Source organism: Equus quagga, chromosome 10 (assembly GCF_021613505.1).
Source record: "Equus quagga isolate Etosha38 chromosome 10, UCLA_HA_Equagga_1.0, whole genome shotgun sequence".
NCBI lineage: Eukaryota > Metazoa > Chordata > Mammalia > Perissodactyla > Equidae > Equus > Equus quagga.
The window spans coordinates 79,774,483-79,798,385 of NC_060276.1; the positions used below are offsets into that span (position 1 = coordinate 79,774,483).

Consider the following 23,903-nt stretch of genomic DNA (forward strand, 5'->3'; position numbering starts at 1 on the left):
AAGAAATGCTAAAGATAGCTCTTCAGGCTAAAATAAAAGGAGATTACAGAGTAACACAAAGCTAAATGAAGAAATACAAAACACCAGTAAAAGCAATTATAGAGGTAAATACAAAAGCAACTATTGTTGTATTTGTGGTTTCTAAATGCTCTTTTCGTTTCCTGTATGACTTAAAATTCGAACACATAAAACAATAACTAAGGACAACACAAAAAAGGAAAACTAAAGGCCAATATCGGTGATGAACATAGATGCAAAAATCCTCAACAAAATATTGGCAACCTGAATACAGCAATACATCCAAAAGATCATACATCATGATCAAGTGGGATTTATGCCAGGGACACAGGGATGCTTCAATATCCACAAATAAATCGATGTGATACATCACACTAACAAAATGAGTTATAAAAACCACACGATCAGTTCAATAGATGCAGAGAAAGTATTTGACAAGATCCAAAAGCCATTTATGATAAAAACTCTTAACAACATGGGGAAAGAAGGAAATTACCTCAACATAATAAAGGCCATATATGACAAACCCACAGCCAACATCATACTCAATGGGGAAAAACTGAATGCCATCCTTCTGAGAACAGGAACATGACAAGGATGCCCACTATCACCACTCTTATTCAACATAGTACTGGAGGTTTTGGTCAGGGCAATTAAGCAAGAGAAAGGAATAAAGGGAATATAAACAGGGAGTGAAGAAGTGAAACTCTCACTGTTTGCAGATGACATGATCTCATATATAGAAAATGCTATAGAATCCATCAGAAAACTCTTAGAAATAATTAATAACTACAGTAAAGTTGCAGGGTACAAAAATCAGTTGCATTTTTATAGTCGGATAACGAACTTACAGAAAGAGAACTCAAGAACAGAATTCCATTTACAATCGCAACAAAAAGAATAAAGCATCTAGGAATAAATTTAACCAAAGACTTGAAGGACTTATACAATGAAAACTATAAGACATTATTGAAAGAAATACATGATGACATAAAGAGATGGAAAGAGATTCCATGCACATGGATTGGAAGAATAAACATACTTAAAATGTCCAAACTACTCAAAGCAATCTACAGATTCAATGCAATCCCAATGACATTCTTCATGGAAATAGAACAAGGAATCCTAAAATTCATATGGGGCAACCAAAGACCCCGAATTGCTAAAGCAATCATGAGAAAAAAGAACAAAGCTGGACGCATCAAAATCCCTGACTTCAAAATGTACTACAAAGCCATAGTTATCAACACAGCATGGTACTGGTACAAAAACAGGCACACAGATCAATGGAACAGAACTGAAAGCCCAGAAATGAAACCACACATCCACAGACAACTAATCTTTGACACAGATGCCAAGAACACACAATGGAGAAAAGATAGTCTCTTCAATAAATGGTGCTGGGAAAACTGGACAGCCACATGCAAAAGAATGAAAGTAGACATTATCTCATGCCATACACAAAAATAAACTCAAAATGGATCAAAGACTTGAAGATAAGTCCTGAAAAATGAAAACTCCTGGAAGATAATATAGGTATACACTCTTTGACCTCGAACTTAAAAGGATCTTTTTGAATACCATGTCTTCTCAGACAAGGGAAACCAAATAAAAAATAAACAAGTGGGACTTCATCAGACTAAAGAACTTCTGCAAGGCAAAAGAAACTAGGATCAAAACAAAAAGACAACCCACCAACTGGAAGAAAATATTTGCAAATCATATATCCCATAAGGGGTTAATCTCCGTAATATAAAAGGAACTCACACAACTTAACAAAAAAACAAACAGCCTGATCAAAAACTGGGCAGAGGAGATGAACAGACTTTTTTCCAAAGAAGATATACAGATGGCCAATAAACACATGAAAAGATGTTCCACATCACTAATCATCAGGGAAATGCAAATCAAAACTACACTAAGATGTCACCTTACACCTGTTAAAATGGCTATAATCACTAAGACTAAAAATAACAAATGTTGGAGAGGGTATAGAGAAAAGGGAACCCTCATGTACTGTTGGTGGGAATGCAAACTGATGCAGCCACTATGGAAAACAGTATGGAGATTCCTCAAAAAACTAAAAATAGAAATACCATATGACCCAGCTATCCCACTACTGGGTATATACCCAAACAACTTGAAGTCAACAATCCAAAGTAACATATGTACCTCTATGTTCATAGCAGCACTATTCACAATAGCCAAGACATAGAAACAATTCAAGTGCTCATCGACCGATGATTGGATAAAGAAGATGTGGTGTGTGTACACACACACAATGGAATACTACTCAGCCATAAAAAAGACAAAATCATCCCATTTGCAACAACATGGATGGACCTGGAGGGAATGATGCTAAGCGAAATAAGCCAGACTGAGAAAGACAAACACCATATGATTTCACTCATATGTGGAATACAAACAAACACATGGACAAAGAAAACAGTTCAGTGGTTACTAGGGGAAGGGGGCTGGGGGTTGGGCACAGGGGGGAAGGGGAGCACTTATGTGGTGACAGACAAGAAATAATGTACAACTGAAATTTCACAATGATGTAAACTAGTATGAACTCAATAAAAAAATAAAAATAAAAAAGAGAGAAAATGGCAGCATTAAGCCCTCATACATCAATGACCACTCTAAATGTAAATGGATTGAATTCTCCAGCCAAAAGACACAGAGTGGCTGGATGGATTGAAAAAGAAGACCCCACAATATGCTTCCTCCAGGAGACACATCTGAGCTCTAAAGAGAAACACAGGCTCAGAATGATGGGATAGAATACAATACTCCAAGCAAATGGCAAGAAAAAGAAAGCATATAAAAATAAGCTGTGTTTCTATACACTAGCAATGAACAATATGTACAGGAAATTAAGAAAACAATGCCATTTACAACAGCAAAAAGAATAAAGTAAGTAGCAATAAATTTAACCAAGGAGGTATAAGACTTGTATACCGAAAACTACAAAACATTGCTGAAAGAAATTAAAGAAGACCTAAATAAATGGAAAGGCATCCCATATTCATAGATTGGATGTCTTAACATTGTTAAGATGGCAATACTACCCAAAGTGTTCTACAGATTCAATCCAATTCCTATAAAAATATCAATGGCCTTCTTTGCAGAAATGGAAAAGTTGACCCTAAAATTCAAGTGGAATTGCAAGGGACCCCAAATAGCCAAAACAATCTTGAAAAAGAAAAATAAAGTTGGAGGATTCACATTTCCCAATTTTAAGACTTACTACAAAGTTACAGTAATCCAAATATCGTAGTACTGGCATAAAGACAGACATATAGATCAAGGGATAGAACTGAAAGTCCAGAAAGAAACCCATACATCTATAGTCAATTGATTTTTGACAAGGGTGTCAAGAGCATTCAAAGGAGAAAGGACAGTCTCCTTAAGAAGTGGTGTTATACAAAGAGAAATAGTAAAAAACTCAATTGATAAATTAAAATGGAATACCAAAAATTATTCAAATAATCCAAATGAAGGCAGGAAATGAGAAGTAAATAAAAAGGAGATATGTTAAAGAAATAGGAAAACAATAAGCCTTCATCTGAACAGATCATTAATTACATTAAATGTAAATGGTCTAAAAACACTAATTAGCAGAGATTATCAATAAGGACTTTTAGAAAACCACAAGATTCAACTAAACGCTGTCTATAAGAAACTCACTTTAAACGTAATCATATAGGTAGGTTTAAAATAAAAGGATAGAAAAAGATATACCATACTAACACTAATTAAAGAAAGTTGGATTGGTTATATTATCAGAAAGGAACTTCAGGCCAAGGAAAATTATCAGAGATAAAAAAGGATATAACATGATAACAAGAGGGTAAACTCAACAAGAAGACATAACAATCTTAAATGTGGATGCACCTAACAGCAGAGTTTCCAACTATGCGAAACAAAAATTGATGGAAGTAGAATAAAAGCAGAAATAGATAATTATACTTGGAGACACAACACATCTCTCTCAGCAATCAATAAAACAATAGACAGAAAATTAGCAAGGATATAGAACATCACCATCAATCAACTTGATCTAATTGAAATCTATAGAACACTTGCAGTGTAAGCCCTGGCAGTTGTTTTCTGTTTTGTAACGAAAGTGCCTGACTTAAGCTTTGATTGCCAAGACATCAATTTCAAAGAGGCATCCACTTCAAGAGGGCTATCTTGAATGAACACATTGCCAGCCACACATCCAGATAAAGAGCCAGGCTGTCTCCCCACACTGAGGCTCCTTTGTTTTAGAGATCTTGTTTGATTTCAGTAAGTGATCATTTGGGGCCACTTGTTTTTTTTCTCTTCTCGCACTTACTTTAAATTCCTGATCTTATGTTTTAAATTCATCAGTAAAGAGTGAGCCCACAGAACCCTAAGCACACTCCTTGACTCCAATAAAAGCTGAACCCCAGGCCTGTGCATTCTCTCTCTACCCATGGCCTCACTGTGTGTTCCCTAGTGTGCTGTGTAATTTCCAGGTCCTGTGAGTAATAAATCTTTATTTTTTCAAAGTTTCCTGATGGTTATTACTGAAGGGCATCTCACAATCATAAGAACTACAAGGGCCAGTCCAACCACAACACTGGTTATTGAAAGGCTGAGACAGGCACAAAACAACACTCAACCCAACAGAAAGCACATTCTTCGCAAATTCACAACACAAAATTATCAATATAGACAAATTCCGGGTAATAAAACAAATCTTAATAAATTTTAAATGAAACCAAAAGCTGATTCTTTGAAAAGATCAATTGATAAAATGCCAGTAAGAATGACAAAGAAAAAAAAAGAACACACAAATAACTAATATCAAGAATGAAAAGGGAGATATCACTAAAGACCTCACAGACATTAAAAGGATAATAGGAGCATACTACAAACAACTCTATACCCGCATATATACTATAATTTAGCTGAAACGGACCAATTCCTTGAATGACACAAACTACTGAAAGTTACCCAAGGTGAAATAGATAATCTGGATAATCCTATATTTACTAAAGAAAATAAATCCATAGTTAAAACCTGAAAAAGAAATTTCTAGGCCCAGGTGGTTTCACTCACAAATTCTACTAAACATTTAAGAAAGAAAAAAACACTAATTCTACACAACATCTTCTAGAAAATAGAAGAGGGAACACTTCCCAACTCATTCTTTGAGCATTGCTCTGATACCAAAAACTAAAGAGAGAGTACAAAGAAAAGGAAATTATAGACCAATATCATTCATGAACATAAACACAAAAATCCGCAGTGAAATATTAGTAAATCAAGTTCAATAATATATAAAGAGAATAATACACCATTATCAAGAAAGATCTATCCTGTGATTTCAAGTCTGGTTCAATATTTGAAAATCAATCAATGTAAACTACCATATTAACACACTAAAGAAGAAAAACCACATGATTATATCTACTGATGGAACAAAAACATTGGGCAAAATTCAACACCCATTTATAAAAAAACTTTCAGCAAAACAGGAATAGAAGGGAACGTCCTTAACCTGATAACCTACAACTAACATCATAATAGTGAAAAGACTGAATGCTTTCCCCCCTCAGGTTGGGAACAAGGCAAGGGTACTCACTATCACCACACTGTGCTTGAAATCTTAGCCAGAACAAAAATGAAAGAAGAAAAAAAGACATACAGATTAGAAAGAAAGGAATAAAACTGCCCATACTTGCACATGACATGATCATCTATACAAAAAAATACCAAGAATATACCCCCCAAAATCCCCTAGAATTAACAAGTGAGTTTATCAAGGTTGCAGGATACAAGGTCAAAAAACAAAAATCAAATTTATATGTACTAGCAATAAACAATTGGAAACCAAAGTTTCAAAACTAGCGCCATTTATGATATCTCCTAAAAATACAGAACTTAGGGATAAATCTAACAAAACATGTACAGGATCTGCATGCCAAAAACTATAAAACACTGATGAAAGAAATTTTTAAAAGACTAAATGTGGAGGGACATATCATGTATGTAGATTAGCACACTCAATATACCTAAGGTGACAATTCTATTGCAGTTAGAGAAAACAGTTTGATGGCTTCTCAAAGAGTTAAATATAGAATTACCATATGACCCAGTAATTCTACTCCTAGGTTTATGCCCAAGAGAAATGAAAACATATGTCCACACAGAAACATGGACACAAATGTCTATAGCAGCATTATTCATAACAGCCAAAAGGTGGAAATAACCCAAATGCCCACAAGCAGATGAATGGATAAACAAATTGTGGTATATCCATACAATGGAATACTATTCAGCCATAAAATGGAAGAAAATACTGACACATGCTACAACTTGGATGAACCTTGAAAACATTATGCTAAGTGAAAGAAGGCAGACACAAAAGATCACATATTATATGATATATCCATAAGAGGCAAATTCATACAGGCAGAAAACAGATTAGTGGTTACCAGGGGAAGAGGGGAGGGGGAAGTGGGGAACAATTACTTAACAGATACAGGGTATTTTCCGAGGTGATGAAAATGTCTTGGAAACAGAGAGAGGTAGTGGTTGCACCACACTGAATCGTACACTTTAAAATGGTTAATTATGTGTTATGTGATTTTCACCTTAATAAAAAATAAAGATGTCAATTCTCCCAAATTGATCTATAGATTTAACACAATTCCAATCAAAATCTCAGGAGAAATTTTTGTGGATGCAGACAAACTAATTCTAAAATTTATATGGATAGGAAAAATGGAAGAAATCATATTACTTGATTTTAAGAATCACTATAAAGCTACAGTAATCAAGACAGTGAAGTACTAACAAAGGGACAAACACATAGATCAATGAAACAAAATAAAACAATTCAGAAACAGACCCACACAAATATGGTCATGCGATTTTTGACAAAGCTACAAATGCAAGTCAATGGAAAAAAAAGACAGTCCTTTCAACAAATGGTGTTGGAACAATTGGACATCCAAATGCCAAAAAAAAAAAAAGGTGGACCCTTAAACTAAACATCATTCCTTATATGAAAATTTAATCAAAATGGATCATGGATAGAAATGTAAAACCTAAAACCATAATATATTAGATTAAAAAAAGGAGAAAATTGTTATGACCTGAGTTTACACAAAGAATTGTTAAATAAGACACCAAAAGTATAATCCATAAAAGATAAAATTGATAAATTGGACTTTCTAGAAAATGAAAGTATTTGCCTTAAGAAAGAAAATGTTAAAAGAATGAAAGACAAGCTAGAGACTGGGAGAAAATATTTGCAAATCATGTCTAACAAGAGACTTGAATTAAGACTATATAAAGAACTCTGAAAACTCAACAATTAAGGAAAAAACCAACTCAATTAAAAAATGGACAGAAGTCATTCAAAGTGTCTGTTTAAAGACATTTCAAAAAAGAAGATATATGTATGAATGGCAAATAAGTGCATGAAAAGATGTTCAACATCATTAGCCATTACATGAGCCATTAAATGAGATATCGCTGCATGCTTATGAGGATGGCTAAAATAAATATACTGACAATACAAAGTAACGATAAATAAGCAGAGCAATTGGAACTCTCATATATTGCTGGTGATAATGTAAAATGGCACAAATACTCTGGGAAACAGTTTGGTAGTTTCTTGTAAAGTTAAAGCATCCACTGTCCATATTGCCCAGGAATCCCATGCCTAGGTATTTACCCTAGAGAAATGAAAACTCATGTTCACACAAAAGCCTGCACACAAATGTTCACAGCAGCTCAATTCATAATCACCCAATGCTGTAAACAATACAATGTCCTTCAATGGGTGAATGGATAAAGAAACTGTGGTATATCCATACAATGGAATACTACTCAGTAATAAAAAGGAACAAGCTATTGATTTGCAACAACATGGATGAATCTTAAAGGCATTATGCTGAGTAAAAGAAGCCAGTCTCAAAATATTACATACTGTATAATTCCATTTATATGATATTCTAGCAGAGGCAAAATCACAGTGATGGAGAACAGATCAGTGGTTGCAGGGGTTAGGGGTTGAGAGACGGCATAACTACTAAGGGATTACATAATAGAATTTGGTGAGGTTCTGTATCCTCATTGTGGTGGTGGTGGTGGTAACAAGAATCTCAATATGAGTATATCAGCAAAGCCAACTTTACTTCACACTAATTTAAAAAATAAAATTTGAAAAATTCTTTATCAAAAGAAAAAATAGACTGAAAATAAATGAACAGAACTTTCGACTTGAGATGTTGTACAAAAAAATTAAGGAAAAGGAATAAAATAAAACCAGAAATTAACAGTAAACAAACACCAAATAAACATTAGAGATGATTAGTAATCAAATAACCTAGACAAACTACAGTCACGCATTACATCCAATATTTCAGTAAATGAAAGACTGCATATACGATGGTGGTCTCATAAGATTAGTACCATGTAACCTAGGCATGTAGTAGGCTATACCATCTCGGTTTGTGTAAGCACACCCTATGATGTTCTCACAACGATAAAATTGCCTAACAACACATTTCTCAGAACGTATCCCTGTTGTTAAGCAATGCACGACTGTATTGTTAAGCACCATGATCAAGTACAGCTAATCTCAAGAAGGAACTGTCAATTCAAAATCAGTAATTCTATTAACGTAAATCACCATTAACAAATTAACAGAGAAAAACCATGTATTTCTATCAAAAGATGTCAAAAAACCACTTGATAAAATCTAATTCCACTCCTGATTTTAAAACAAACAAAAACCTCTCAAACTAGAGACAGAGACTCCCCTGAACTTCATGAGAGGAATCTACCACAGACCTGCAGAGCTCTACATGTTGAATGGAGAAACATTGGCAGCATTACCTTTAAAGTCAGAAACAACACAACGAGGCCCATCACCATTACTACTCAATGCTGCAAATAAAACCAGAAAAATCTACAGGTATGAATACTAGAAAGAAAGGAGATGTTATTGGCTGAATTGTGTCCCCATCAAATTCATACGCTGCATCCCTAAAGCCCCAGTACCTCAGAATATGACTGTATTTGGAGATAAGGCTTTTAAACAGGTAATTAAGTTAAAATGAGGCCACTAGGATGGGCCCTAATCCAATCTAACTGGTGTCCTTCTAAGAAGAGACTAGGATACACAGAGGGACACCAGGGGCCCATGCGCACAAAGGGATGACCACGTGAAGAGGCAGCAAGAAGGCGGTCATCTGCAAGCCAAGGAGAGGCCTCAGGAGAAACCAACCCTGCTAGCACTTTGATCTTGGACTTCCAGACTCCAGAACTGAGAGAGAATACATTTCCGTTGTTTAAACCATCCAGTCTGTGGTATTTTGTTATGGCAGCCCCAGCAAACTAAGATAAGGGACATAGATCACCTACTTCAAGAGCCCAAGACAATTAACTGAAAAACTAATAGAACTAACAAGAGTATAGTAAGGCAATCCAATACAGGATCAATATGGAGAAATCAATTAATTCCCTGCATACTAGCAACAGCTGCTTTCAATAGGAACCAAACTATAAAAGAAAACGCCTAGGGATAAACTGAAGAAGAAATAAACTGAAGAAGGGATATACAAGAAAACTCGAATAAACGGAGAGAGAGACCATGTTTGAAGATGGAAGGACAAGATGGTCTGTTTTGTGATGGCTCATATCCGAAAGGTAAATAGCAGAATGACATCAATGCCATCCAGAAGTTGCACTGGCTCAATAGCAATTTTCCCTGGCATGTTGTTTTTAACCAATCAGTGGTAAATTTTCTCACAATTACAGAGAAAGTCTTAGCAATATATGAAGACCCACAGACAAAAGCTAAAAATTCTGCAATAGTGCCTCCCATCAGAGGAAGAACAAATGGTGGCTATGTTTTCTACAAAATTAAGCTCTAGTGAGAGAAGGGGATAGCTGAGAGAGCAGATGAACAAGTTGTGAAGACACTTTCCCCTGTGTTTAAAAAATAAAAGGATTGCTGAAGGCTAGGTCCTGGATCAGATTTTAATTTGATGAAGCTGGTATCTATCTTATTAAGCAAACACTCTCAAGAACCTACATCTTGGAAGGAGGAAGCCTGAGCCCAGGGTTTAAGGCTACAAAAGATCCACTGACTCTGATGCTGGGTGAAAATGCCAATGGGCTGTAACTGGGCAAGGACTGTTATTAGGACTGTCATTATTTGGATCAGTATTTTGGCTTCAAAGTCAGAGATTTTGAGGGGTGTGCCCCAACCTTCTTTTTCTTATAAGCCTCATTATTTTTAGCATACAAATTTTTTTCAGGAATGAAGTTTTTCAGGAATGCATACATCCCATTGTAGCAGAAAGCCTTCTGATGAAAGATGTCTCCATAAATTAATCTACAAATGCCATGCAATAATAATAAAAAATCCTAATAGGATTTTCACGGAATTTGACATGCTGAGTCTAAAACCCATCTTGAATAGAAAAAGCTCAATAATACCCTAAAAATTTGGAAAAATAACAAGTAGGTTGGCATCTCGTTGTTAAATGGCCTTTCTAGTGTTGCAAGGCAAAGCAGGGAGGGGGAAGCAAAGGCTGAGTGACCTATTTGTTCTGAGGGGACTAGTTAGACTAGGTTTGGATGTCTTGGCTGTAGGTCAATGTGACTGTCTGCTGAAGGTAGGAAGAGTGGCCAGGGAACTTGGCATGACCCTAAGACCAACCACAACTCACCCCAGAGATGATGGGCTTGCTGAGAGCAACTGCACTCTCCTCAGGTCCAAAGCAAGTTCTGCAGAGAGGATTTGCCCTACCAGACACAAGGTCTATAGTAACTAACCTACGTGGTATTACCACAAGAATAGACAAATTGATTTTATGGAAAAGGATAGTATTAACAATATCTAACATACAGCACTTATCATGTACTGAGCAATGTTCTAAGTGCTTTATGTATATTAATTCATTTAATCCTCACAACAACCTATGAGGTAGGTACTATTAACTCGTAATACCACGTAGGTTAGAACTAGTTTGCCCAAGGTCACATAGCTATTAAGGGACAGAACTGGGAATAAAGTAGAAAAACAAATCCATATATATATATATAGATTTTTACAAAAGCGAAACTTCAAATAAGGAGGATAATGATGGACTAGTCAATAAATGGTCTTGGGGCAAAAGACTATCCCCAAGAAAAAAAAATAAACTTAGATTCTTACCTCCCACAATTCACAAAACTTAATTTCATAAAAAGAGGTAAAATTTTAACTTTTATACAAGTTTTAGGTGAAAATGTAAGACTTCTTACACAAGACAACTTCTTACAAACTGACAAAGATGACAATGTAAAAACTGAAATCTTCTACTTGCTAAAAAACACAATAAAACTAAAATACAAGCAACAGACTAACAGAAAATATTTTTCAACATTGCCACAATATATTAAAAAAACTCCAACAAATCTATAATATGTAAAGAACTCCTGCAAATCAATAAGAAAAACAAACATCCTAAGAGAAAAATGGGTGAAAGATTGAATGGATAATTCATAGAAAAGGAATAAAGAGGAGCCAATAAACACATAAACAAACTGAGACACCATTGTTTGCCATTGGATTAGCAAAAATTAAAAAGGCTAACATCCACTGCTGGTAAGGCTGTGGAGAAACAGGTATTTCTCATATACTGCTCATACTGCCCTTTTGGAGGGGACTTTGGCACTATTTTTTTTTTTTTTGAGGAAGATTAGCCCTGAGCTAACTGCTGCCAATTCTCCTCTTTTTGCTGAGGAAGACTGGCCCTGAGCTAACATCCATGCCCATCTTCCTCTACTTTATATGTGGGATGCCTGCCACAGCATAGCTTTTGCCAAGCAGTGCCATGTCCACACCTGGGATTCGAACCGGCGAACCCCAGGCCGTCGAAAGCGGAATGTGCGAACTTAACCACTGCGCCACCGGGCCGGCCCTGAATTTGGCACTATTGACATTTATTTTGTACATACCCTTCAGACCAACAGGTCTAGCTACCCTAGAGAAATGTTAACTGGCACATGGGCACAAAGGGTTATTTATAAGAATTTTCACTGCAGCATTGTTAGTAACACCAAAAAATTAGAAACAACCTAAATGTTAATCAGTAGGGAATAAACATATGATGGTACATCTATGCTATAGACTACTATGCAACAGGTAGATCTCAATGTATTAAAGTAGATCTCTATGTACTGATGTTGAAAGATATCCACGCAAGTTGTAGAACTACATACACTAAACACAACCATACCTTTATTTATGTTTACTTCTGGGTGTAAACACAAGAGCCTGAAAGGTATACATCCAACTGATAATAAAGGTTACCCTTGGGTAACCTTCCTCAGAGGGGGAAGAGTGTTAGTCAAAGGGAATTTTTACTCCCTTTATCTTATTCTAATTTTGGTCAATGAGTATCAATCATTTTTTTTTTCGAAGATTGGCCCTGAGCTAACATCTGTTGCCAATCTTCCTGTTTTTTTTTTTCTCCCCAAAGCCCCAGTGCATAGTTGTAAGTCATTCTAGTTCCTCCATGTGGGATGCTGCCACAGCATGGCTTGAGGATCAGTGCGTAGGTCTACACCCAGGATCCAAACCCATGAACCCCAGGCCGCTGAAGCAGAGCCCACAAAGATAACCACTCAGCCACAGGGCCAGCACCAGCATTAATTTTTTTTTTAAATAATATTAAAACAAAAACCTACATGAAAGTCAGCTGCACTATACAAAAGAGTGTGTGTATGTATACATACAATGAATACATTGTAGTATTCAATAAATCTCCATAAAAAAAAGGAGTCATCTCTTAAATGTAAAAAGCCCACTGAAAGGTCATTATATACTTTTGCAAGAGATGAACTGAACGACACAGAACACAAATGATACAGGTGATGGCAGTAAAATAGGCAAGAGGGAAAAAAGAGTCACCAGAAGTGAAGGTTGGACAACGCTAAAAATGGACGATAGCTAATTATAACAGCTACCATTTTTGAGGCCTCCCGTGAGCAAGACATTGTGCCAGGTGCTCTACGCAAGCATCACCTCTAATTCTTACATCAACATGTGAGATATCCCCATTTTACGGATTAAGAAAATATGGCTCAGAAAAACCAAGTAGCAGGCTTAAGGCCAGGCCTTTGCTCCCTACAGGCTGTCCAGGATTGGGATTGGGTTTGGGACAGAGATTGGGGCTAGGGAGAGCCTTTCTGGCAGGGATCCAAGCGCTCAGCTGCCCTTACTATACTCTGCATCCTTGAAGCACGCTCCCAAGCTGTCCTGTTCATCCAGACTGGCGTTCTCCTCCTCCTCTTCGCTCTCAGTTCTCCAGTATGCTGGCCGCTTGATGGGCCGCTTCCCTGGGGTGCGCTGGGAAGCAGGACTGCTAGACACTGTGCCCAGCCCACTGCTGGAGCTCCCACTGCTTCGATCCTGTCCCCCGGTCCACCAGGCCTGCAGGCTGGAGGTAGCTGGTGAGGACGAGGAGGACTGCAGATTGGCCATGCACAGCATGCCCTGGATGGCCTCCTGAGTGCTGGGAGAGGCAGGGGCCTCGCTGCAACGGACAGAAGAGAAATGCTGAGGGAGTTTCTCTACTTGTCAGCGGAAACCAGTCAACAGAACAGTCATGGAGGATGGACAACAGCTTCGAGGGTCAGGGTGGGAGGAAGGAGAGAACCATCCCAGGCGAAAAACCAGAAATCAAATGAAAGGATGAAGATAGTATCAAAGACGGTTTTCATGAAAAGGCCAGTCCTTCTTGCCTCAAGTCTCTCTACAGACAGCAGGCAAGATGGCAAAAAGAGGGGTGCACCTTCTTCACTGTTCACTCATGCTGCATTCTTTCTTTTTTTTTCTTTTTTTTTTGAGGAAGATTAGCCCTGAGCTAACATCTGCCACCAATCCTCCTCTTTTTGCTGAGGAAGACTGGCCCCGAGCCAACATCCTTGCCCATCTCCCTCTACTTTATATGTGGGACGCCTGCCACAGCATGGCTTGACAAGTGGTACATAGGTCTGCATGTGGGATCTGAACCAGCAAACCGTGGGCGGCCAAAGCAGGATGTGCAAACTTAACCACTGCACCACCGGGCCGGCCCCCATTCTTCCCCTTTTTTAAACAAGGCCCAGAAAAGGCTCAGTTCTCCTTCCATGCCTCTTCCAGCCCCTCTCCAACTTCCAAATAACCCAAACTGATTCCCCTTGAAGTCTATACATCCTCTCTCTATCAGATCTTAAGTTCCTCAAGACAGATTTCTTGTCTACTTTATTCTTCTAGCCCAAATGACCTGGCTAATTCTATGTCCTTGTAAATGGCTTGAAAAATATTTGCTGATTGGCTGACCTAACCCTTTGGGTGGTAAGTTGGGGGGTGTGCTGTCTGATCACCTGGAAAGGGGAGATCAAAGCCAGTACTCACGTGAGGGTAGCATAGTCAGGTCCCCCCACCTGCCTGCTGGCCTTAAGCAGATCAAGAATTCCACCAGCTCCACTCCCATTCCCAAGCTTGCTTTCGACCCCTTCTACCATGTCCTCATCTGTTGTGTAGTCCTCCTGTTTGGGAAAGAGGATATCACCTCAGCTGCCCAGGGTTGGTCTGGTAAGGCGCCAAGACACAGTTGACAGTCTCACTCCTGATACTTAAATCTTCTGACCTCCAATTACAGACCAAGTACTAAGTGTAATAATATTCATTCTTTCATCTTAATCTGCACAGCATCTTTGTGAGGTAGGTATTATAATTCCCATTTTATAGATAAGGAAACTAAGACTCAGTGAAGCTAAATAATTTGTGTAAGGTCACAATCAGATATTCCCAGTTGGATACTCTTTCTGCTACATCACACTGCTCTGTATTAAAGGATTTTAAAAATATTTCAACTAAAAGATAATCTTCCATTTATATGCTCAGCACCACTTAGTACACAATCTTTCACTTAATAAATATTTTAGGAATTAAAGACATAGGATGTCTTTTTTTACCCCAACTACAATGATAATCTGTCCTCTGTCTCTGTAACCAGAATGAGCAGAAGATTAGACACAGGCCAGGCTCCTACCTCAATGTCAAACTCAACTTCTCCTGGTTCACGAACTCTGTTGGGGTCAGAGCAAGGCTTCGCACGGGGCAACTTTCGGGGAAATTCTAGAAAACAATAGAATGCACTTATCATAAAGCTAAGATCAGCATCTGAGCCAAACACCCAGGGGAAAGAAAATAAAATTACAATTTTCCTGAAAGTAATGACCACAGATGACTAATTTAGAGATTAGGAATTAGCTCATAAATAAATCTCTAGAGGAAAGTATACACAGAGGCCTGCCGAGCTGGTAAATCAGAATGTTAACAATCTCAGGCCTAAGGTCTTAAGTCTATTAAGAGAACCAAAAACAAATGTGAAATAGGCAGGTAGGAAAGGGAAAGAACAGGTACACACTTGGTCTTATTATCAGGGTTGCCTTCTCCTTTCCCAATCTCTCATCAATCTGCAGTTCATCATCTGAATCCAAGTCAAATTCATCCTCCACCACCTGTCCTGCCAGCCTAGCCCTGTCTGCCTTCTTTGCGATCTTGGCTCGCCGAGACTTGGATAAGCTCTTTACCCTCTTGGTACTGGACAGAAAGAGAAAGAGAACATAAAAACAGTTGCACTCAATATTGTTAAGATGGCAATTTCCCAAATTGATCTACAGATTCAATGCAATCCCTATCAAAATCCAGCTAGCTTTTTTGTAGAACTTAATAAACTGATACTAAAATATATATGGGCATATAAAGTACTTAACGTGGCCAAACAAATTTTGAAAAAGAACAAAGTTGGAGGACTTATACTACTCAATTTCAAAATTTACTATAAAGCTAAAGTAATCAAGGTAGTGTGATATTGGCATAAGGATAGACATACATCAATGGAACAGAACTGTGAGTCTAGAACTAAATCCTTGAATTTATGGTCAACTGATTTCTGACAAAGGTGCCAAGGCAATTCAGTGGGGAAAGGACAGTCTTTTCAACAGAGCTGAGATAACTTGATATTACATGCAGAGAAATGAATGTGGACTCTTACCTCACATCGTACACAAAAATTAACTCAAAATAGATCTAAATGTAAAAGCTAAGACTATAAAATTTCTAGAAGAAAATATAGGGAAATATCTTTGTGACCTGGGATTAGGTAAAATTCAAAATGTTTGTGCTTCAAAACACATCATTAAGAAAACGAAAAGACAAACCACAAAGCATTTGTATCCAGAATATTTAAATAACTCTTAGAACTCAATAATAAGACAAGCCAATTCAAAAATGAGCACAAGATTTGAATAGACATTTCTCTAAAGATGATATACAAATGGCCAAAGGAAAAGATGCTCAACATCATTAGTCATCAGGGAAATGTAAATCAAAACCACAATGAGGGGCCGGCCAGTTAAGTGCACACATTCTGCTTCGGTGGCCTGGGGTTCGCCAGTTCAGATCCCGGGTGCGGACATGGCACCACCTGGCAAGTCATGCTGTGGCAGGCATCCAATATATAAAGTAGAGGAAGATGGGCATGGATGTTAGCTCATGGCCAGCCTTCCTCAGCAAAAAGGGGAGGATTGGCGGCAGATGTTAGCTCAGGGCTGGTCTTCCTCAAAAAAAAAAATAAATAAAAAACCACAATGAGATACCACTTTACATCCATCAGAATGGCTATAATCAAAAAGACAGACAATAAAAAGTGTTAGCCAGTATATGGAGAAACTCATAATTGCTGCTGGGAAGGTAAAATGGTACAGACACTTTGGAATAAATTTTGGCAGTTTCTTAAAAAGTTAAACACAGACTGACCGTATGACTCAAAATTTTACTCCTAAGTGAGAAACGAAAACATATATCCACAGAAAAATTTGTAGGCCAATGGTCATAGCACCATTATTCATAATAGCCAAAAAGTAGAATCAATCTAAATGACCATCAACTAGTGAATGGACAAACAAAATATGGTATATCCATACGATGAAATACTATTTAGCAATAAAAAGGAATCAATTAATGATACATACTACCTCATGGATAAACCTCAAAAACATCATACTGAGTGAAAGAAGCCAGACACAAAAGGACACATATTGTATGATTCCATTTCTATGAAATGTCTAGAAAAGGCAAATGTATAGAGACAGAAAGTAGATTAGTGGTTGCTTGGACCTGAGGAACAGAACCAGGATTGACTATAAGTGGGCATGAAGGATCTTTTTGGGCGGATAGAAATGTTCTAAAATTGGATTGTGGTGATGGTTGTACATTCTTTAAATTTAAATTTAAATTTAAAAGTCATTTAATTGTACACTTAAAACAGGTTAATTGTATGGTATGTAAATTATACTTTAAAAAGTTGTTAAAAATATATAAAGGAAGTGGAAAAAACTCAGAAGTGGCCTAAATAATCCTGTTACACATGGTAAATAATATTAACCAGTACAAACTGCTGAAATAAATCTTATAGATAAAAAGAAACAAGTTTCTGGTAAATCAGTACACTTGATACATTCAAAAATAGTAATTTGACAAACTGGCTTTCAGTGAATTGGTTGTCATTAAATTGACCTGTTTTCTACCTCGTAGGGTTGTTGGGAGGATTAAAAGAACTAATGCAGAGACTAACACATGGCAAGTGCCCAACGGTAGCTCATCTTATAATTAAGTTCTCTGGGCCTCACTTTCCACTTTAGTAAAATGGGGATAACTCTGGGCCTCACTTTCCACTTTAGTAAAATGCAGATAACAACACTTACCTTCAGGTTGTTGCGAGGACTAAATAAAATAATGTATGTAAACAACTAAGATGGAGTCTAACACAGAGCAGGTGCTAAATAAATGATAGCTATTTATATGCTGATCTTTTATTAACTTCTAATTATGAAAAATGTCAAACTTACAAAAATATACAAAAATTACAAAAATATAAAAGTATAAAACTCCCATGTACCTAGCACCCAGCTAAGCTTCAGCAATTATCAACATACTATCAATCTTGTTTTATCAGCACCTGAGTCCCTGCAAAACACTGGATTATTTTGGAGAAAAGCCAAGACATATCATATTGTCTGTAAATATTTCTATACCTTGACTCCCTAGGTTTACATAACAGCAGGCTCTGGCAGATGCAGGAGGTAACAGAAGCAGCACGAGACAGACTGGCGGGGAAGGGGAAAATGTCCTCAACTGCGTTCTCAACAGCCATTATAGCTGGACCCCTTAGGACTCTCAATTTTTTCTTCCCCAGGAGATGGACCATGGGTTCTGGACAAAGGCAATGCTCAACAGTCTTTCTAATCTTATTCTTTACTAACAAAGATAGCTCTGCTGCTTTCAGAATCTGCCCTACTCTTACACTCCCTTTTCCCTTATTTCAGCCAGGTGGACCTAGTATACTCACCCTTGGGATCTGAAGACAGCCTTTTCCTACAAAAATGCTATTAAGGTATCCTTGTCACTCGTGTTCCTACAGTGTTCATATGCTGTACTTGGTTCTTGACTGCTCCTGTCTGGTCTTCTGAGTGTCCAGATAATAACTCTCACTGTCTGCCTCTGCCTCTGCCTCCCTACACATTTCAGGGTTTCTGATGACCTACTTAACTTCTGGCCATACTGACACTATCATCATCATTACTACCATCATCTTTCATATCACCTTCATCATTATATTTATCAGAGCTACCATTTATTAAGTATTTACTATGTGCCAGGCCCTGTGATAAGCACTTTACATACATTATCTCATTTAGTCCTCCAACAACCCTAAGGTAAGTTTTACCTATAGAATAGATATAATGAGGACACTGAGGCGCAGATAGGTTAATTAACTTGTCAAGGTAGCACAACAAATACATATCAGAGCTGGGGTTCAAACTCATTGTCTGATTCCCAAGTCCATGCTTTTTGTTGTGAACAGCTTTTATTTTATTCTTTTAGAAAATGTTCTGTTAAAAATTATTTTAAGAAAATATATCCTCATTGTATAAAATTCAAATGCCATTGAATTCCTCTCCTGCCTCCCCTATCCTACTTTCCAGAGATAACTACTGTTACACGTTTGGTGTGACAAGTATAAAATATATAACAAATATATTTATTTGCATGAACGTGTGTAAATATCTCTGAAAGGAAATCATTGACATTGGTTGTCTATGGAGAGGGGAACTGGGGAACAAGAGGGGCGGGAGCAAAATTTTCACTATGTATCTTTTCACACTTTTTGAATTCTAAACTGCATAAATTAAATTGTAAACTTCTTCAAAAAAGTTAAATTAAAAATAAAATACAGGAAAAAGTGTGTATGTCACTTTTCTACACAAGCATACACACACATGCACAGGTGGCTTTTTAAAAAATTTAAATGGAACTATTCCTATATATTATTTTGTAACCTGATTTTTTCACTTAAGAATATATCTTGGACATCTTTCCATGTCAATAGATATTAAACTCATTCTTTTCAACAGCTACATGGTATTCTATTATATAGATGTACCATAATTTATTTATCCCCTATTGATGAATGTGTTTCCAATTACTTACTATTACAAACAAAGATGCAGTGAATACTGAACATTTCTCTTTACACATCTCTGAAATATTTCTGCAAAACAAATTCTTAAAAATCGAATCACAAAAGGTATATAAAAAACTAATGCTGTTAACCAGCATGCCATACTACCTCTTATTCCCGCCAGTGGTTCTGACCCACTGACTTGATGAAATTTCTAGAACTTATGTAAGATTTTTGTCAGGATTGCCAATTAGATTCCAGATCTCCCTCCCACCCACCCCAACAATACCATGGTTCCCTGAACTAAGCAATGATATCTGATAATATCTGGGTATTTCCCCAAATACAGTCCCTCCCCCATCCACGTCTTAGCCCCAGGTCTCAAATCCATGCCCTATCTTAGTGGCATGTTGTCACCAACAGTCCCATTATGTCTGTGCTCCTTCTCCCCACCTCACCTGCCATTAGACATCAATAGGGCCAGCGGGCCCTCATTCCCATCAAGGTCCAAGTCTGGCGAGTCATCATCTGAGTCATTCAAGCAGGTACCAGTGATGTTGAACTGCAGAAGGAGGAGGCTCAGTTGTCACCTGTCTGGGACTCCCATGTGAATCAGGATGGCCAGTTCCCTCTGGTTTCACTGGTTGAGTTCACTGTCAAAACCACCTGAACCAAGGCCTTCTGCTAGACTGTCTCCACCCCTAACCCAAATGATCACAGGAACAAGAGGTTGAGAATGTATGGCCGGCTCAGGGGAAACCTATCAATCTTTTAAAACATATTCCGTAAAAAGAGGAGGGAACATCTTCACATGCCCATGGAGGGCACCACAATCTTGAAGCAAGGTGGAGCCCTGGAAGAAGAGCTTTTCTCAAGGACCTGTTCAAGACTCCAACATGACACTCATACACCATGTTCTCAAATGTCATTCCCATCCCAGTAATTCAAGATTCAGCTTGAGTGTCACGTTTTCTGAGAAGAGCTTCTGACCATCACCCCTACTCAAATAGAATCATCCCCCTATGTGTTTCAGGGTTCCACACACACCCTTGATTGTGGCATCCACAACACCTCATTGCACTCATTTGTTTTTATGCCTATCTTTCTCACTAGCCTGTCAGCCTCTTGAGGGTTACGTCCACAGCACCTATCACAGTGCCCAGCATAGACAAGGTCTCAATAAAAGCCTATTAAATGAGTGGGACTGGTAGCCAAACACCAGGGGCCCTAAGGGAGGTGGGAAAAAAGGATAGCCTGTCCTTTTGATACCCTGCTCTTCCAATGGACCCAAAAGGGTTGGGCTGAACCCATGGGCCAGCACCCACCTTTGCTTTCTGGGAAGAGCCTGTCTTCAGTGCCTGATGATTGTATGTGTCCATGAGATTATAGCTCAGTTGGCCAGCAGGCCCCAAGGCTGAGCTCTCCTTGCCCTTTCGCTCTGCCTTCTTGAAGAGTTCCTTGGGCTTCAGGCCTTTCTTCTTTGAACCACTTTTGGAGGGCAGTGACAGCCTGGACATGGATACTGAAGTGGAATGGGCTGGCCTGGTTAAGGGAATGGAGCCAGCTGGGAAGATCCTCTGCAGCCCAAAGATATTGCTCGTCTTCCCAACGTTCTGTTGGAAGATATCCTACAAGAGTGTTAGTACACGAGGGGGTTAGAGCTTACTCAAGGGTTCTCTCTATGCTAAGAGCAGAGATCTGTTCATGGCACTGGCGGTACTGCCATGGAAGTGGCTTACAGATACTCCACATATGCACACCCTAGTTTTTGCACAAAGAATCATCAAGAATTTACTGGGTGGCATTTTGTTACCCAGCCATTGATGAATAAGGAGAAGACGAGCAGAGGAAAAGCCCAGCACTACTGTCAAAACTGGAGAGAAAAGACTCCAAGAGCAGCTGACATGGCAGACACGGCAGAAAATAAATGAGTACAAAACTGTACGGTTAGTCCTAATTCTACTACTAGCTAGCTCTGTGACCTAGGCTAAGTGCTCTGACCACTCTGGGGCTCTGTTTGCTCAGCTGTAAAATTAAAGGATTAGACTGGAAAGGTGGTTTCAAAGATGCTCTGTGGCTCCTTTGAGCTTCTTATGAGAAGCCCTGGGGACTACAGGTAGGTGGAAGGCAAACAAGAGGAACAAGCAGAGCTCTAAGCCTCCTGCCTTCATCTTATTCATACCAGCTATGCCTTGGTTGTATATATTGGGCTTCCATGTAAGATCTCATTTGAAAAAAAGGATTCCATTGCTTTAAAACATTTGAAAGCCAATGGACCAGATATGATTGATCTATCTCTAAGTTCTCTTCCAACCAGCCTTTGTATACAAAACGAGTTTAAGTGGAAAGAACCAGAGAAAAGGTAGGTCTTTTAACTAAACCCTGAAGGATTTTGACAGGTAGGAGTGGAAGAGAATGAGGTAGGAGGTGAACAAGGTAAGCTATGGTGTAGGCAGTGGCACATGCTGCAGGCACTAAGGCTAGAAGAGAAGCCCAACTTTCCAGTAGCTCACTCTGACCACCTTTCAGCATGGATTTAGTGCCTATATCCTGGGTGCTAGATGGAACTTTACAGCTTCTGAGCTAAAGGAAAGTTTAAACTTCCTCAAGCCCAATTCTCCTCTGGTGCCTCTGCTACTTCACCAGCCCACAGTGAGTTCTCTCTTTGCTGCAAAGTCTGTTAATAACAATGGCTCACATTTATTGAGTACTTACCCTGCCAGGCACTGTGCGAGGAGCTCTACTTACATTAGCTCTTAATCCTGACAAAACTATGAAAAGGTAGTGTTATCTTCACTTTAGAGATAAGGATACTGAGGTTCTGAAAGGCTTGCAAGTGACAGAATAGGAACCAGAACCCAAGTTTCTCTGAGTCTCTTACCACCACACCTTACTGCCTTGTGCTACACACCACCTGTTGAAACATGGCTTTGTAATCATCTTCAACCCAGGAGAATTGTCATTTTGCAGAATGCAGAGACTGAGTCAAAATATTAATAAGAACAACTACTATGACCTCCACCACTCACCACCTCCATGACCCATCATCACAATTTATTGAGCACCTATTGTGTGCCAAGCACTATACTTAGTGCTCAACCTGAACTATCTTATTTAATCCTTTTAATAACCATTGAGTAGGTATAATTATTCCCACTTTAGAGATGAGGAAACTAAGGCTCAGACAGGTTAACTTTGCCCAAGGTCCTCTATTAGATAGTGAGTTCTTTGTGGGCAGGCATTGTATTATCTATGTATCCTAAGAACCTGGCCCAATATCTGGCACACTTGAGGCACACAGTAATTATCTGAATGAATGAATAAATGGATGAATGAATAGGGTCCTTGGTGGGGTCTTCCCAACCCTTCCCCTGAGCTCTCCCGCCAACGGCAGAAACCTGACCTGCCACTTGAGCCTTGAGCCCTTCCCAAATGCCTCCCCTGCTCGCATGCTTCTTACTTCCACCAGGCGGATCTCCCTAGCCAGATCTTTAATGAGCTGTACGGTCCTCACTGTCTCTGGAATCTCATCCTCGTGGTCTGGCAGAGCCTGTCAAACAAGACATAAGGAATAGACCCATACATAAAGGGACAACTGATTTTTGACAAAGGTACCAAAGCAATTCAATGGAGAAAGGGTAGTCTCTTTAACAAATGCTACTAGAAAGACTAGATATCCACATGCAAAAAAAGAACCTCAATCCATATGTTGTACCATATGCACAGACACAGAAATTCAAAATGGATCATAAACCTAAAGGTAAAATCTAAAACTATAAACCCTGTAGAAGAAAACAGGAGAAAATCTTTGTGACCTTGGTTAGGCAAAGATATCTTAGGACACAAAAAGCACGAACCATAAAAGAAAACACTGATAAATTGGACTTAATAAAAAATAAAAACCTCTTGGAAAAACACTAAGACAAACCACAGACTGGGAGAAAATATTCGTAAAACATATATCTGATAAAGGACAGTGTCAAGAGGTGTGAGGAACTCAGTTGTGGGCTTGGGCCACACCCCTTAAAAAGTCAAGGACCTCAGGGAGATCCCTGGGGATGACCCAGCCTCTCCACTTGTGAAGACAGAACTCAGTGCTGAGCAGCTACAGGTCCACAGCTAGCTCAACAGCAACCCAGGGAGAGACCTGTTGGTTGTCTCTCTTTTAATTCGTTAGCAATCTTTTTGAGTACTTGAGATTTATGTCTTTCTATAGACAGATCTCTCAAGCTTTTCCTTTGTGATTTCTTCCACCAGCTGTCACTTCATTACTGTATCCAGAGGACTGATAAAAAGTCCTCAGCATTTCGTTCTTGCTTCCCACGGTTT

At 38.5% G+C, this 23,903-nt stretch overlaps 1 protein-coding gene across 3 annotated transcripts in view; it reads right to left on the reverse strand.

Moving 5' to 3' along the window:
• PHF8 (PHD finger protein 8) overlaps positions 1 to 23,903 on the reverse strand; it is a 109,769-nt gene that overhangs the window by 26,108 nt on the left and 59,758 nt on the right. For 2 of the 3 annotated variants that reach the window (XM_046673334.1, XM_046673333.1), the window contains exons 12-18: positions 23,035 to 23,124; positions 20,900 to 21,202; positions 20,033 to 20,136; positions 15,477 to 15,652; positions 15,099 to 15,184; positions 14,459 to 14,592; positions 13,282 to 13,595 (exon numbers count right to left, since the gene is read on the reverse strand). In XM_046673334.1, the coding sequence (XP_046529290.1) occupies positions 13,282 to 13,595; positions 14,459 to 14,592; positions 15,099 to 15,184; positions 15,477 to 15,652; positions 20,033 to 20,136; positions 20,900 to 21,202; positions 23,035 to 23,124 (1,207 nt within the window). The remainder of the gene's footprint in view (positions 1 to 13,281; positions 13,596 to 14,458; positions 14,593 to 15,098; positions 15,185 to 15,476; positions 15,653 to 20,032; positions 20,137 to 20,899; positions 21,203 to 23,034; positions 23,125 to 23,903) is intronic. The other variant, XM_046673335.1, reaches the window with a different exon arrangement.